General features: G+C 33.5%; 2 protein-coding genes across 4 annotated transcripts; one reads left to right on the top strand and one right to left on the bottom strand.

The window, feature by feature from the left end:
• Positions 1–393: 393 nt before the first annotated feature.
• On the bottom strand, positions 394–12,148 carry LOC106716111 (protein lifeguard 1-like). 3 transcript variants are annotated; one of them, XM_045680150.1, is made up of 10 exons: positions 12,016–12,148; positions 11,453–11,471; positions 11,282–11,324; positions 4,413–4,600; positions 3,579–3,683; positions 3,382–3,488; positions 2,784–2,943; positions 1,569–1,698; positions 906–1,144; positions 394–532 (listed from the first exon to the last, which is right to left on the bottom strand). In XM_045680150.1, exons 3-9 carry the CDS (start codon positions 11,310–11,312, stop codon positions 912–914), a joined length of 954 nt encoding a protein of 317 aa, XP_045536106.1. In that variant the 5' UTR covers positions 11,313–11,324; positions 11,453–11,471; positions 12,016–12,148; the 3' UTR covers positions 394–532; positions 906–911. The 3 variants fall into 3 exon arrangements, with proteins under 3 accessions (XP_045536106.1, XP_045536108.1, XP_045536107.1); XM_045680152.1 differs by lacking the exon at positions 11,282–11,324 and having other exon boundaries at positions 11,376–11,471; XM_045680151.1 differs by lacking the exons at positions 11,282–11,324; positions 11,453–11,471; positions 12,016–12,148 and adding an exon at positions 5,344–5,446.
• Positions 12,149–12,515: 367 nt separating this feature from the next.
• LOC106716106 (39S ribosomal protein L52, mitochondrial) lies at positions 12,516–13,237 on the top strand. Its single transcript, XM_014509543.2, has 3 exons — positions 12,516–12,578; positions 12,677–12,825; positions 13,016–13,237. The coding sequence occupies exons 1-3, from the start codon at positions 12,530–12,532 to the stop codon at positions 13,199–13,201; spliced, it is 384 nt and encodes a 127-aa protein (XP_014365029.2). The 5' UTR covers positions 12,516–12,529; the 3' UTR covers positions 13,202–13,237.
• The last annotated feature ends 1,405 nt before the right edge of the window (positions 13,238–14,642 follow it).

The following is a 14,642-nucleotide window of genomic DNA, read 5'->3' as shown; positions in this document are numbered from 1 at the left end:
TCAAAGTGGCCTAAAATTTAGTTCAACTTTTTTTTGTTATAAAATTATTATGTTAGCCAATCAGAAATTTAAACTTTGTTAGCATTTAACTATTGATTAAGTAATTAGACCACTCTGGGTGTCATGGCCTCTTTATATGTAAATAAAATAGAGATTTAATTATGAAAATATATATACGTAATTTATGTAAATATGGATAAATATAGTTAAGATGTATTTATTGTCGTGTATTTATAGTGAATTTAATATTAAATATGTAAAATAGTTTTTTTTAAAGATTTTTATTTAATTTTTTAAGTAGTTTTTTTTAATGACTAGTGAATGTCATATTAAATATATTATTATTAATTAATTAATTAATTATTATTAATATATATATGTTAAAAATGCTCTCAGTATATATTTAACACAAAATACTGCAAATGTACGACCACAATGATATTAGAAGTGGAGTAAAGAAATTAAAAAAAAAAAACTAAAGCTTAGCTACTCTTTGACAGTCTGCGTGTTGACTCCTTTGGTAGCTGTTCGTCTGGAAAAAATGAAAAAAAAAAATTATAATTAGTAAATAGTCATTTTTCATATTTCACGTTAAAGCTTTTTAACTAAGAATCATCATTATTTCACTATTTTGCAATAATTATTTTTGAAAAAAAAAATGTGCAAATCTTGTTTTTTTTTTTTATGGAAAAAAAATCGATATTTTTAAACTACTTTGAAAGACCAACATCACTTAAGGACATATTAATTTGAAAAGCAGTAATTAAATTTTTTATACAAAAATTAAAATTTATAAAAACAAAAAACATTTTTGAAAAAATTACACCAACGTCATACTTATATTAAAAAATAAATAATTTTTTTAACAAAAATAATGAAAAAACAATAGCAAAAGAGGAACATACCTAAATTTAATCCCGACTGGCTCCAATAATAGTCAATATGTATACAAATATATTGATAACATCGAGATAAAGATTGAGAGCAGCGAAGACGTACTCCTCGGGGGAGATGCTGTACTTGTGAGTGCCACCCATCATCAGCTGAGTGTCATACACCAAGTAGACGGAGAACAGCAGAGCTCCCAGAGACGCATACACCAAAGTGACTATACGATTGCCCGGCAGGAACATTGCTATCAGACCTAAAACATTAATAAATTCAAATTCAATTAAATCAAACACTTTTTTTATGTTAATAATAATTTTCATACTAGTTGTTACCCCTGACTTCGTTCTTATGAAATAAAAAAAATATTAGAATTTTTTTTTAGTTCAGTTTCGAAGCCTATTTAGCCTTTTCTCCCACTGAGGAGCTTGAAGTCTACCCTAAGTTAGGAGTGACTAGGTCATAGTCAACACTGGCCCAATGCGGGTTGAATTCACACATATTGAATTTCTTCTCAGATATGTGCAGCATCACCATGTTTTTCTTCACCGTAAGAACATCAGATAAATGTACATATGTAAATCGAAAAACACATTGGTACATATCGGGATTCAAACCCAGGACCTGCAGATTACAAGTTAAGTACTTAACCCCTTAACCACCAACGCTCTAAAACTTACCGAACAAGAGTAGTACAACAGTAGCACAGAGGAGGATACCCCCCATTGCTGTGAAGTCATACTTTGTCTGCATCGCGAACAATGTCAGCGTCAGACAGATAGCAGCTGTGATACCTACAGCCATCATCACCTGAACACCAAATAACACCATTGTACTTTTTATGTTAAGATGACAAACAAACGGTCATCAGAATTTGACGAAATAGTGAAACGTCCGCTACACATAAACAGGGTCGGATTTAGTATTTCAGGCGCCCTAAGAAAGATTTTTATGGCGCCCTTTTTTTGGTATTAGGTGACTGAGGTTTTCCAAAGATAAAGTATTAGGGGGCACAACAGGCGCCTATTTATATCCTACTCGGGCGCCCTTCACGCTCGGCGCCCAGGGCTATCGCCCTTTATGCTCGGCGCCCAGGGCTGTCGTCCTTTATTCCTGGTGCCCAGGGCTGTCGCCCTTTATGCTCGGCGCCCAGGGCTGTCTCCCTTTATGCTCGGCGCCCAGGGCTGTCTCCCTTTATGCTCGGCGCCCAGGGCTGTCTCCCTTTATGCTCGGCGCCCAGGGCTGTCGTCCTTTATTCCTGGTGCCCAGGGCTGTCGCCCTATATGCTCGGCGCCCAGGGCTGTCGTCCTTTATTCCTGGTGCCCAGGGCTGTCGCCCTATATGCTCGGCGCCCAGGGCTGTCGTCCTTTATTCCTGGTGCCCAGGGCTGTCGCCCTATATGCTCGGCGCCCAGGGCTGTCTCCCTTTATGCTCGGCGCCCAGGGCTGTCTCCCTTTATGCTCGGCGCCCAGGGCTGTCACCCTCTATGCCCGGCGCCCATGGCGGTCTCCCCACCTCGCCCTACTCTAACGCAACTACTGCTCATAGACATCCACAATTGCAGATGTCTTACTTAACTTTAATTGACGGACTGAAAGAGATTTTTCCCTTCCTATGCATTCCTTTATCAGATACAATTCAGAATTCAGCGTAATCACCTTTATAAATAGACTGACTATAAAACGTTATATTTTGTGCGTATTTTATTTCCGCCATTTTAGGCGCTGATGGTAGTTTGTAACGATAATATGGATTCAAACTAATAATATAGAATTTAGTCAGTTAACATCAAAAGGAAAAATTAAATCGGAACGAAAAAGAGATTTGAGGCCATTAGACTTTCTAAATGAAGGGTATTAATAAAACTTATAGCTATAAATAAGTATGAAAGTTACCGCTGTGCCATCGTACATGCTGCTGGTGACACCGAGGAGGAAGCTCTCAGCGACAGTGAAGATGCCGAGGAAGATGAAGTTCATGGGCGCCTGTCGCCGCACGTTGCCGCAACAAGACATCACTATCAGACAGATGAACACTGTCGCGAAAGCTATCCAGCTATAAACAACATCAAGAATACAGTCACTCGCTGAAATTCATTATTTGATATAACAATTTATATATTTACTTGCTGTTACCCGCGACTTCGTTCGCACGGAATTTTCAAAAAAGTAGCCTATATGTTCCTTCAGACTATGTTCTACATCTGTGCCAAATTTCATCAAGATCCATTGAACCCTTCAAGATATACCTTCAAAAAAACATCCATCCATCCAAACATCCGCATTTATAATATTAGTAAAATGTGAATGTTTGGATGAATGGTTGGATGTTGGCTTGAAGGTATCTCTTGAAGGGCTGAACATATCTTGATGTAAGAACATAGTCTGAAAGAACACATAGGCTACTTATTAAGTTTTTTTAATACCGCGTGGACATAATCGCCGGTAATAGCTAGTTTATAATATTAGTAGGATTAGTGTGTGAATAACTTACAACATGAAGGTGTTTCTCTGGACCCACATCTGCGTTGGCTTGTGATACACAAAGAGCGTGATGAAGCCCAGCGTCACCAGCAGCTGGCACATCAGGATTGAATACACCTGGAAGTACAAACAAAAACTTTGCATAATTTAGAAGTCAGCTAATTAAAAGCAATAATTTACCACCTTCTATAAAAAAATCCCTTTTACCTTCCGTATGAAAGCCTTGCGTATGCTCTGCTCATTGAAATCGAAGCCTTTGACGTCGCCATCCTCACCCAAGCTGCCCTGACCCGGCCCCGGATATCCGGCCGGCTGGAAACATAAACAGTTTCTTATATCCCGTTCAAATCATCATCTTCACCACCAACTTGCCACCGACTTGTTTCTTTGTGTCAGCACAGTACATACTACGCCTCCATAGATCTTTATCAGCTGTCATATCTGAATTCCCTCTTACGCATATCCTCTTTCACACAATACATTTCTTGTTCCATATAAAAATTTCACCATAAGCATTATAAATCAACTTTACAAAATAACAGAAAAATATAAATTGCCACAATATACGGGAAAATAAAGTTACATTTGTTACTAAAACGTAGATTAAATACCACAAAGAACCTTTCAAACATAACACTTTCACTGAACTTCTAAACATTCAGCGATGCAGTAATTTCATTAAAAAAAAACTAACAACATAATAAATCTTTCAAATTAAACGTAAATTGTTCATGACCAAAACAAAAATCAAAGCTCTATAGATTTGTAAAAGCCAAATTGTCAAGGAACGTAATAATTACAACATTACCTAAAAAAAACAGTGATTTCAAACCCAACTAATAATTTTCACTTGCGCATTCTGTAGACTAGTGATTCACAAACTTATTTATTTATCGTTAACCCTTTCAAAATGTTATGAAATTTGGTGAACTATCCAAACTCAACTTTATATCCTTCAATTGTGTCGCCTAACCTTGTCTCCCAGAGGACTTGGACACTGGAAGCCACTGCTCTAGACCTAGAAGTCAGAGATATACTAACCTCACCAAATCCGGCACCTCCATATCCAGGTTGGAAACCGGGCTGCGCCGGATAGCCGGTTTGAGGTGGATACCCACCCGGTGGGTAGCCACCTGGTGGGGGGTAGCCTCCTTGTGGGTAGCCACCTGGTGGGGGGTAGCCTCCTTGCGGATATCCTCCCTGGGGATAACCCCCTTGCGCTGATTGATCTGTAGATGAATATTAGTTTTATTCTAACACATTACTACAAATGGCTGTCAAAAAACATGCGATGTATCAAGGAGTTGTAAAATGTCGCCCAAATGGTTAACTTCACCTTGCATTATAATTTTATCCTTGAGTTTATTTCTATTTGAAGTTTTTTCAGCAACATTTTATAGCACCTAATACAAATCGGTACACAAAAGCTTAGGTGAGAAATAACAACGACGTAAATAGCTGTGCATTACGGATAATTGATACAATGCCTGGATTACATTATGCCAGTACAGCATCGCTGGAATATTATGCTCACTGGTACTAGTTAGTGTTTACATTATGCCAGTTGTATGCCATCACTACTGTCTTACTGTACTGGCATTATGTAAACCATGCTTCAGTTTTGAATTACACAGGATTAACGTAATTATTACGTGATACAAAATATCATACAGGTCTTAGTAACACTAAGTGAACGTAAATCTCTGAGAATGGGGTTTTGCCAATTATTGGAATTCCAAAGAAACATTACACAAAACAATAGAAACATTAAACATTAACAAAACAATAGCTGCTTCGAGTTTCTGTGTAATATGAAATGAAATATGTGGTATCAATACTTGATGTATAAAATATCAAATTGCAATAACAAGTACGTCTGTACAATATTTAGCCTCAATTCAATGTCAATTATAAAGATAAAGTAAAAATAAATAAAGGAATAATAAAAAAAGTGGCTACTAAATTTAAAAACCTTTGTTTTCTGCCATCCTTGGAATCAATACACTATTGCGTCTTTAGTCATTTAATAATAATAGTTACGATAAAAACACTGCTATTTTAAATTTCTCGTAACATTAAACACTTGGAGAAATTAAAAAGAAAGATATTAATTACCAAAACATTAAAAAACACTGGCCAGTAATATAAGAATTAAAAATGGCGTATAGAAAGTTTTAAAACCGGGGAGTCCTTTAAATGCGTCAGACAGGAATACAACGAAATATATCTTGGCTTTGTATAGTCCATAGATAAAATACTAATATATGGTATAGTCTGTGGAGATGAAAAGAAAGACGCAACTGATCTGCGCATGGCATTTCAGTCCTTTCAACAAGGACAGTAAAGTCGATATTAGCCTACGCACTATGAGTCACAGTTTCACACATGCGCAATGTTTTCAAAACAACAGTGCAATATTGACACGGCTAATAAAAAAATCAGCTTTATTCCTATTACCGTAAGGATAAAAGTTAGATGAAAGATACATGATAATTATGTTATTCAAGGTTTTAAACGTGTGAAAAATAATCATGTTTGGATCTGCCATTTAATATTAATAATACCTTTTTCACAATGTTTTCCTCTATAAGTGCGTAAGTACATATAGAGAAGTAGATTTAATTATTGCCTTACTTTGTGTTGAATGCATCGTATATATAATTTACTGAGATACGTTAAAAAAGTTCATTAAAATTGCCTGAAGTCAAGTGCAACCCAATCCAATAATAGATGTGAAATCGATAAAGTATTGTGACGCCACGCCCTCGTAATAGGGCTGTCAAATTTTAATAAACATATAAGAATACTGGCCACAAAAAATACGACCACCTAGAAGAAAAAAAAACTTGTTTCACACCCACTTTGACCCAAAGACAAATCTATGCCCAAATATGTTCATACAAAAAGACTTCAAGTCGAATTCAAAGAGTTTCAACCCTAGCAGGTTATATGAAAAGGACATTAGCTATATTCGAAAGCCAAGGTCACCTTCGATCGTTAAAACATCAATTACAAAATGACTTGTTTTTTAAAGTTAAGCTTTGTTTACTTAGCATATGAAAATTATTTAATATACGATTGACCTTGGTAATATTAAATTATCATTTTTTTGTCGTGTTTTAACTACCATACTTTTACAACATAAAATAGAAATTGTCATTTTAACAAATGGAAATAAGAATTTTAATAACAGACATTCATAATTAAAGATCGATATTCAAAATTAGTAACATCGAATACTTAAAAAAGTCGCTTTTAAATGCGGAAATCATTCATATAAAAAATATAAGAAAAAAAAAAATAGATATAATCTATCCTTCTGAGGTTTCTCATTCCAATCCGCTTAAGAATCCACAAAAATGTTATCAACACAGCTTTAAAACGAGTTTGATTATTCATTTGATAAATTACTGGCCAGTAGTTAATTACCATAAACGAATTCTTAAAATAAAACAGGTTTTTTTTATATAAATAAGAAAAAATTAAAACACGTTATTATTTAATTAAAAAAAAAAAACATTTTATTCTACTTGACAAGAAACCAACTGTTTTAGTGCAGGTATTTCAGTTGTGAGTATTAACAGATGGCGGTAAATTGGATAAAAGACGCAGTTACGTCACCTGATGAAAGTACGAGAAAAGATTCTTTTTTTATCATCTCTCTAGAAATACATTACGCAACTAATGTTGAAACGTTAAAACGTTTCATATTATATGACTCATATGTGACAGAAAGATTTGTAACTTGGCTATATTGACGGCCATTATCTAATATATAAAATTCTCGTGTCACAGTTTTCGTTCCCGTACTCCTCCGAAACGGCTTGTCTACTATAAGAGGGAAAAGATTTTCATTTATGTATGATTGGCAAACTCAAAATGTACTGAACCAATTTAAAAAATTATTTCATCATTATACAGTATGTTACATAATTGTCCTTTTAATGAATATATAAAAACCTTACTAATAATATAAATGCTAATGTTTAGATGTTTAGATGGATGTATGTTTAAGGTATTTTCGGAACGGCTCAACGTATCTTGATGAAATTTGGCATAGATGTAGAACATAGTCTGGAAGAATACATAGGCTACTAAGTTTTTTTTTTTATTAATTCGGCGTGGACAGACTCGCGGGCGACAGCTAGTAACTTACGTAAGTTTATTTAAGTTGGATAGTAAGAGACATATTTTCTATTAATATTGATTCAGAAAACTTGTCAGATATTCAAATGAGATTGAATTTACATATGAATATGTTATATTTAAGAATTCACGGAAAAAAGACTTGATTCTGAGATACGTAAAATTATTGATGTATAAACGCCTCTCACATATCAAAAACATCACTCCTAAGTTTTATTTGATATATAAAAATTAAACCATTAATTCAATTTTTTACCAAACCATTACACAAAGAATAAATTTATATTAACTACAAAAATATTAGATATACTAGCTGTCGCCCGCGACTCCGTCCGCGCGTAGTTGAAAAAAAAAGGAAAAATAGATGTTGGCCGATTCTCAGACCTACTGAATATGCTCACAAAATTTCATGAGAATCGGTCAAGCCGTTTCGGAGGAGTACGGGAACGAAAACTGTGACACGAGAATTTTATATATTAGACTTTAACCCCGCAATATGGACCGATGATCTGGTCAAGGTTCCGTCAAGGACCGATCATCGTAACAATCTTTGGGAGAGGCCTATGCCCAGCAGTGGGCGTTACGTGTCTGAGAAGAAGAAGAAGATAATATAAATGTATAGTTACTCATGCGTTGGAATATAACCACATGTCACAATGTATTTGTTATCATCCATATAAAGTTGTTTCGAGTTGATAGTAAATGTAATCAAATATATAAACAATTACATGTTATTTTATGCAGTTGTTTGTGTCATTGGTAAAAGCCCCGAGTTTAATTATAAACTATACCGTCATTTTTATAATCTCAACCTGACCTATTGGACATTAAAAGTAAACCGGGCAATGACTGTTATTGTAATAAAGTGAACATTACCAGCATACATTGTTTAACATTATATTAAAAAACTAGCTGTCGCTCGCGACTACGTCTGCGCGGCATTAAAACTTAAGTAGCCTATGTGTTCTTCCAGACTATGTTCTACATGTATCAAATTTCATCAAAATCCGTTCATACGTTCTAGAGATACCTTCAAACATCCATCCATCTAAACATTCGCATTTATATAATACTAGCTTTCACCCGCGACTCCGTCCGCGCGGAATAAGAAATAGAAAACGGGGTAAAAATTATCCTATGTCCGTTTCCTGGTTCTATGCGTCCCTTCTTCCGCCAAATCGGATGGGAAGGGAAAGACTCATCAGTTCAAACGTGGAATTGCTTCCACTTCACGTCTGTCTTCTGTGTGGTCGTAGTATTTCACCGTTTACACTCATGTATATAAGCACAGCATATACAAGAGTGACAATGGCATATGTGAGTCATTACTAGCATTAAGGTAATTTCTGTGTAGACTAACAAGATTATTTTTAATAATGTGTGGGCGTAGGTATTCCCACCCTTGACATTAAACTGTGTTACCATAAATTGTTAATTGAAATCCTTAAATTAAGTACAGCAAAATGTGGCAAAGAAAATTATTTTAATATTAAAAGTAACTCTACGTTTTATATTTTTCAGAAATTCATAGAAATGTTAACAGTTATGGCGAGGCAAATAAATATTTTATATCTAGAATATGTAATTTTATAAGTACTTCTGTATGTACCACGCTTTATATCTTTCTAGAAATTTATATCAGAGTAACTTGTTTATAGAAGGTAATCAATCAGAATGTATATGATGATAGGCAAATGTTTACATTGATAAAAAATGATAAAGAACCTAAAAGATATTGTCTCAGCTCCTTGAGAGCTGTACTTAGTGTTCTGTATCATACACTAAGAATGAGACTTCATTGAGAAACTAAAATAAAATTTAGTTTTTTTTAGGCCTAAATTTTAGTTTAGGCCAGCATCACTCAGTGTGCTTCATACAGCTTTGGGAGTCCGCAAAGACTTTCTGGGAGTCCACGAAAATAGTTACTGATAAAAGAAAAAGAAACACAGATAAATCGATGTTCGATTATTCAAGTACCTACAAAAATCTAATCTAAAATCTATGGTTCCGTCAAATACTCTTATTTTTATAGGGTTCTGTTGTCAAAAAAGTGTGAAAACCGGTGGTTTAGTCTGTAGTTATTCATTTTAAAAGGAATGTTAAAATCATTACTTTCCAAACAGTTGGACAAAGAAACTTTATCACTCTTATATTTTATAATCTATATATATAAAAGAAAGTCATGTTAGTTACACTATTTATAACTCAAAAATGGCTGAATCGATTTGACTGAAAATTGGTAGGCAGGTAGCTTAGAACCAGGAAACGGACATAGAATAATTTTTACCCCGTTTTCTATTTTTTATTCCGTGCGGACGGAGTCGCGGGTAAATGCTAGTTAGTAATATAACATACTTCCATGACTCAGTTTGTCTAAATCAGTGATGTATTTCCATTAATAAATTAATGTGAATCATATTTAACTATTAAGATAGTGGTAGATTACATTTATTATATACTAGCTTTTACCCGCGACTCCGTCCGCGCGGAATAAAAAAAATGCACACAAGATAAAAAAGTTCCTATGTCCGTCTCCTAGTTCTAAGCTACCTCCCCATCAATTTTCAGCTAAATCAGTTCAACCAATCTTGAGTTATAAATAGTGTAACTAACACGACGTGTTACGAATCTTACTATATGTAAGATTTATTATATATAAAATCTGTGCGAAGTTAAAAGAAGTTAATTAGTTGCCTATGTGTTCTTCCAGACTATGTTCTGCAGTTCTGGAGATACCTTCTAACATCTATCCATCTAAACTTTGGCATTTATAATTTTAATAAAATATAAGTAAGTCTAGTAATCTTCAATAGTAAGGTTAAAAGTATCATGATCATCAGCTCACTACATATCCTTGAAGGGGATTGATGCCTACACTATGTGAGATGTGACTAAGCTGTAGTCAACCACATTGCTCCAGTGCGGCTTAAAATATAACGGTTAATAATTTTAATTAATGAAATAATTATTACGACAGAAATATTACATAATACACTGTTCATAAGAAACGGGATTCTTACCACTATTAGGCTGAGATTGTGGTAAGAATACCGTTTCTTACTAACAGTATATTAGTAAAAATCATGAAAGTTTGAAGTTAAATATTAACAACTGTGTCAATAAACTGTCCCAGTAAGAGTGCATTACAGGATTATTTGATGGGCGCGTCGAAACTGTCTTATCAATATGTAAACTTTATCAGATGCTTGTGCTTGGTGTTGCAAGTCTAACTTTCCAATTGCAACACATAAAAAAGTATGTGGTAAATAATAAATGTACTACTAGTATGCTATATAGTTATTTTACTAAGCTTTGTGTCAACAGTTCATAAAATAAATCATATTGCATACCACTTTATTGTATGATAGTGACCTGCCAGTTAAGTTGGTAGCACTGTTTGTATTAAAAATACTTGAAATACATTGACATAGATAAAATAAAGAACAAAGCTGTAAATGTGAACATTAAAAATTGGATAGGTAAAGGGTTTCAAATGCAGTGACACTTTTAATAATACATATTGTAACCTTTAGTTTTGTCAAAGAAAATGTATGGAATAAAAATGTAGTTTAAGCTGCATAGATAAGAAACCACTATAAGCAAAACGGACAACTTCCTTAAGTGAGAAAGTCAGGTTAGAAAGAAATCTCTGAGTGAGACAGATATTGCAGTCTTTCAGATGTATTAATACAAGTGTGAGTGCAGTGGTGTTCCAGAGCAAATGTGACACAGTGACAACATATAGCAATAATTCAAAGTTAAACCTCCGGGGTACACTCCTGGATTCTGCCACATTGTCACCAAGTGCTGAAGAAGAAAAAATATATCCTTAGAAAGTATATTAAAATGTATACATACACATTGTGTTGTAGTTGGCTTGATCGGTACTATTTAACTTTTCGGAAGCCGTTTTGAACAAATCTGACTGCACTTACGGAGAGACCAAATTGAGATCTGTAAAAAGAAATGTAGGATTAAATACTTTGAAGACATCAATAAACTGTTTATTTAAAAGTAAACGACTAACCTAATCCTTACAATAACTTTGAGATAGAAAATATTTTCCTATAATAAGTATGGATCCAACACTTTCCCTTATTCATTGTAAAAGGGAAATCCCAAATGTGCAAACATGCAACAATGAGCAAGCAAGATTCGTCAATTGTAAGGGCATTACAATTATGTGTTCGAGACTTAATGATTTGATCAAATAAATAACCTTAATTTCCTTGTTTTGATCTATGATTTGCAAAAGTGATGTAATTTTTTTGTTTGCTAAACAATGAATAAGTAAAATCTATTTATATCCTGACAGGATATTTCTGACCAAAACTTATATTTAGAACGGGCAGATCTTTCTTAATCAGATTTTAAATTGAATTTGTGTAAGTTAAAGTCAGGGTCTAGAATGTACTAGATGGAAAATGTATGGCGCAACATTATGATCGATCCGTTCACAGAAATTGTTATATTAGGATAATTGTATTAAGTAGCTTACCTTCTCTGTGCACAGAATAAAAGTTTACTGCTTTGTACAAACAATTAAACCTTAAGTGTAGCCTCGATTGCACTGAAGTCACAAACAAATACAGTTTCTTTCAACTTTCGAGATGCACTTGCCACAAGCCCACTCACAAATAATTTTCTCAATGACAAGTTGTTAACCATAGACACGTAAATAGGAACGACATATATTTAGAGTATGTACCTTAAATTTTCAAAAATTACCTTCAAAAACCACTTTTCAATCAAATTAATTAGAAATTAATGATTACTACATTCACATAATTGGTTACGACGTACTAAACGAAGATGACTCAAAATATTCTAATTTTGTTCAACATAAATATGCACTGCAATCATAGACAATTTAAATTCTTTTAGTGTGCTCCTTATTTGCTCTTTGAAGTTACGGAAAAAAAAATAAAAACGTAACCTCTTTTAAAATATTTGGATAATAGTTTCCGAAATAAGATTTTTGAAATAAATGTACCACTATTAGTTTATTAAACATGTATCTAACAAATTTAATGACAAAAAACCTTTTTAGTATTTGCCAACGTAAGTTACATTTATTTGATTCAATACGAAAATTTCATCACTGATTCTTAAAATTATTAAAAGAAAATCTATTAAGTAGTAATAATTGAATTTTCCAGAGTCCTCCAGGGCTATTAGTTGTACACAGATATTAAATGTAAAGGAGTGGCGAGTTTCACGTGGACTGCCTGTCAATAAAAATGCTGAAGGCATTTTAACGGATGGTCCTGATTATACCTTTTTGGATGGAAGACCTACTCCTTTACTGGTAATTGTATTGAATCTCTTTTAGTATGACATTCCTAAGCTAGCTACTTCAATCTCTACTCTTTTGCTTTCTATGGCAAGTTTAAATTAATGTAATCAGTGGAATTGTACCTTTATGTATAAAATAATTAACACATTCAATGATTGAATGGCAGCTTATTAACTCAATCCTTTATTTTCCCTTTTTCCAGCACAAACAAAAGTTAAGAATGCTCAAGCAACGTGACTTTGCTTCTCGGATTGTGGAGTTGAGCTCAGAACTAGACTTTGCGAAGACAAGACACCAAAAAATGCTGGAAGCTAAAGAAGAAGAAAGGAATACAATCCTAAATAACAGATTAAAGCCAAAGGGAAAAGCTTTGTTAAATAAAAAATGAAAAACTAGTTTAAACAAGAAATTGATATAGTTATGTAATAGTTATTAAATATTTAATTATTTACCCAATGTGTTGTATGTATATAAAACTAGTAAAAGATAATCATCATAGAAAATAAAATGGGACATGAAAAAAAACCTTTCATTACACAATCAACAGTATAACAATATTTTAAGCTTTTGAATCTTACATTTTTAATTTGTTAATGTCCACAAAAACATTCTGCAAGTTGTTCCTTTTCATTACATACTTAAAAAGTATTGTATTATGCAAGTATTGTCATTTTACACAATCAACAAACATGTATAACAAGCTTTTAACCGCGACTCCGTCCGCGCGGAATAAAAAATAGAAAACGGGGTAAAAATTATCCTATGTCTGTTTCCTGGTTCTAAGCTACCTGCCCACCAATTTTCAATCAAATCGATTCAGCTGTTCTTGAGTTATAAATAGTGTAACTAACACGACTTTCATTTATATATATATATATAGATGTTACTTGTAAAGTAGTGTTAGTATCATGCTTGTTATCCAGTTTGAATTAACAGTAAGTTTAAACTTTGTTTCAAACTCGCCTGTGAATGAACGCTTGCAAATTGAATTCGGAACAAGTTTGTCGAGTCTAGATCAATTTCGATGTGCATAAGGTTCCGTATTTCAAAATTGAATTAATTTAAACTTTAACGGGTTTTTTTAATTGTTGATAATAGAGAAATTAAAAAAAAAAAAAAATAAGGAATTGTAAAAAATTGCAAATAGAAATAAGTTACTTTGTACCAAGTCTATGACACGGTAATAATAATACCGTGAGTGAGAGAGATACAGTTATACACAATTCCTGTGACGTGACAAAGACAGGGATAACTATCTTCCGTCCCTTTCTGCGTACCAGGGTTTGGCGTTTGTTTGGAACAAAGGTTGTCCCCTACAAACAACCTAGGTTGTCCCTAACAAAGTTTGACATTCGTGCTATTTTTCGAAAATTGTGAGTACTTAGTGGCTGTAATTGTGCAAAAATATTTTGATATTACAGTTTTAGTAAGGTAAAGTTTATAAAACATGGTATACTGCTGTATCGTCGGTTGTAAAAGCCGTAGTGAGCGAAAAGAGAAAAACATAACCTTTCACTCGTAAGTACTGAAACTACGCACTTATTCACATGTATTCATACAAAATAAGGAAGAAAATACAAACTAGTTGTTCTTTACAGTCTTTGTAATAACTAATATGTTAAAATACGGGTAAAATCAGCTAAAATAAAATAGTATTTTTCGAACATTATGCGCCCTAACGCAGATGTCATTTGTGTCAAATAATATACTGTAGATCTGGGAAACAAGCGGCCATATTAAACTTCTTTTCAAATTGGTTGGTTATTACCCGTAAAAATAATACCACCATCTTGTTGTAAAAATTACCCTGAATTTAGGGGAAATAAATT

The sequence above is a fragment of the Papilio machaon genome, chromosome 12 (assembly GCF_912999745.1).
Source record: "Papilio machaon chromosome 12, ilPapMach1.1, whole genome shotgun sequence".
Classification (NCBI taxonomy): domain Eukaryota; kingdom Metazoa; phylum Arthropoda; class Insecta; order Lepidoptera; family Papilionidae; genus Papilio; species Papilio machaon.
This window is presented reverse-complemented; position numbering and strand designations above follow the sequence as displayed.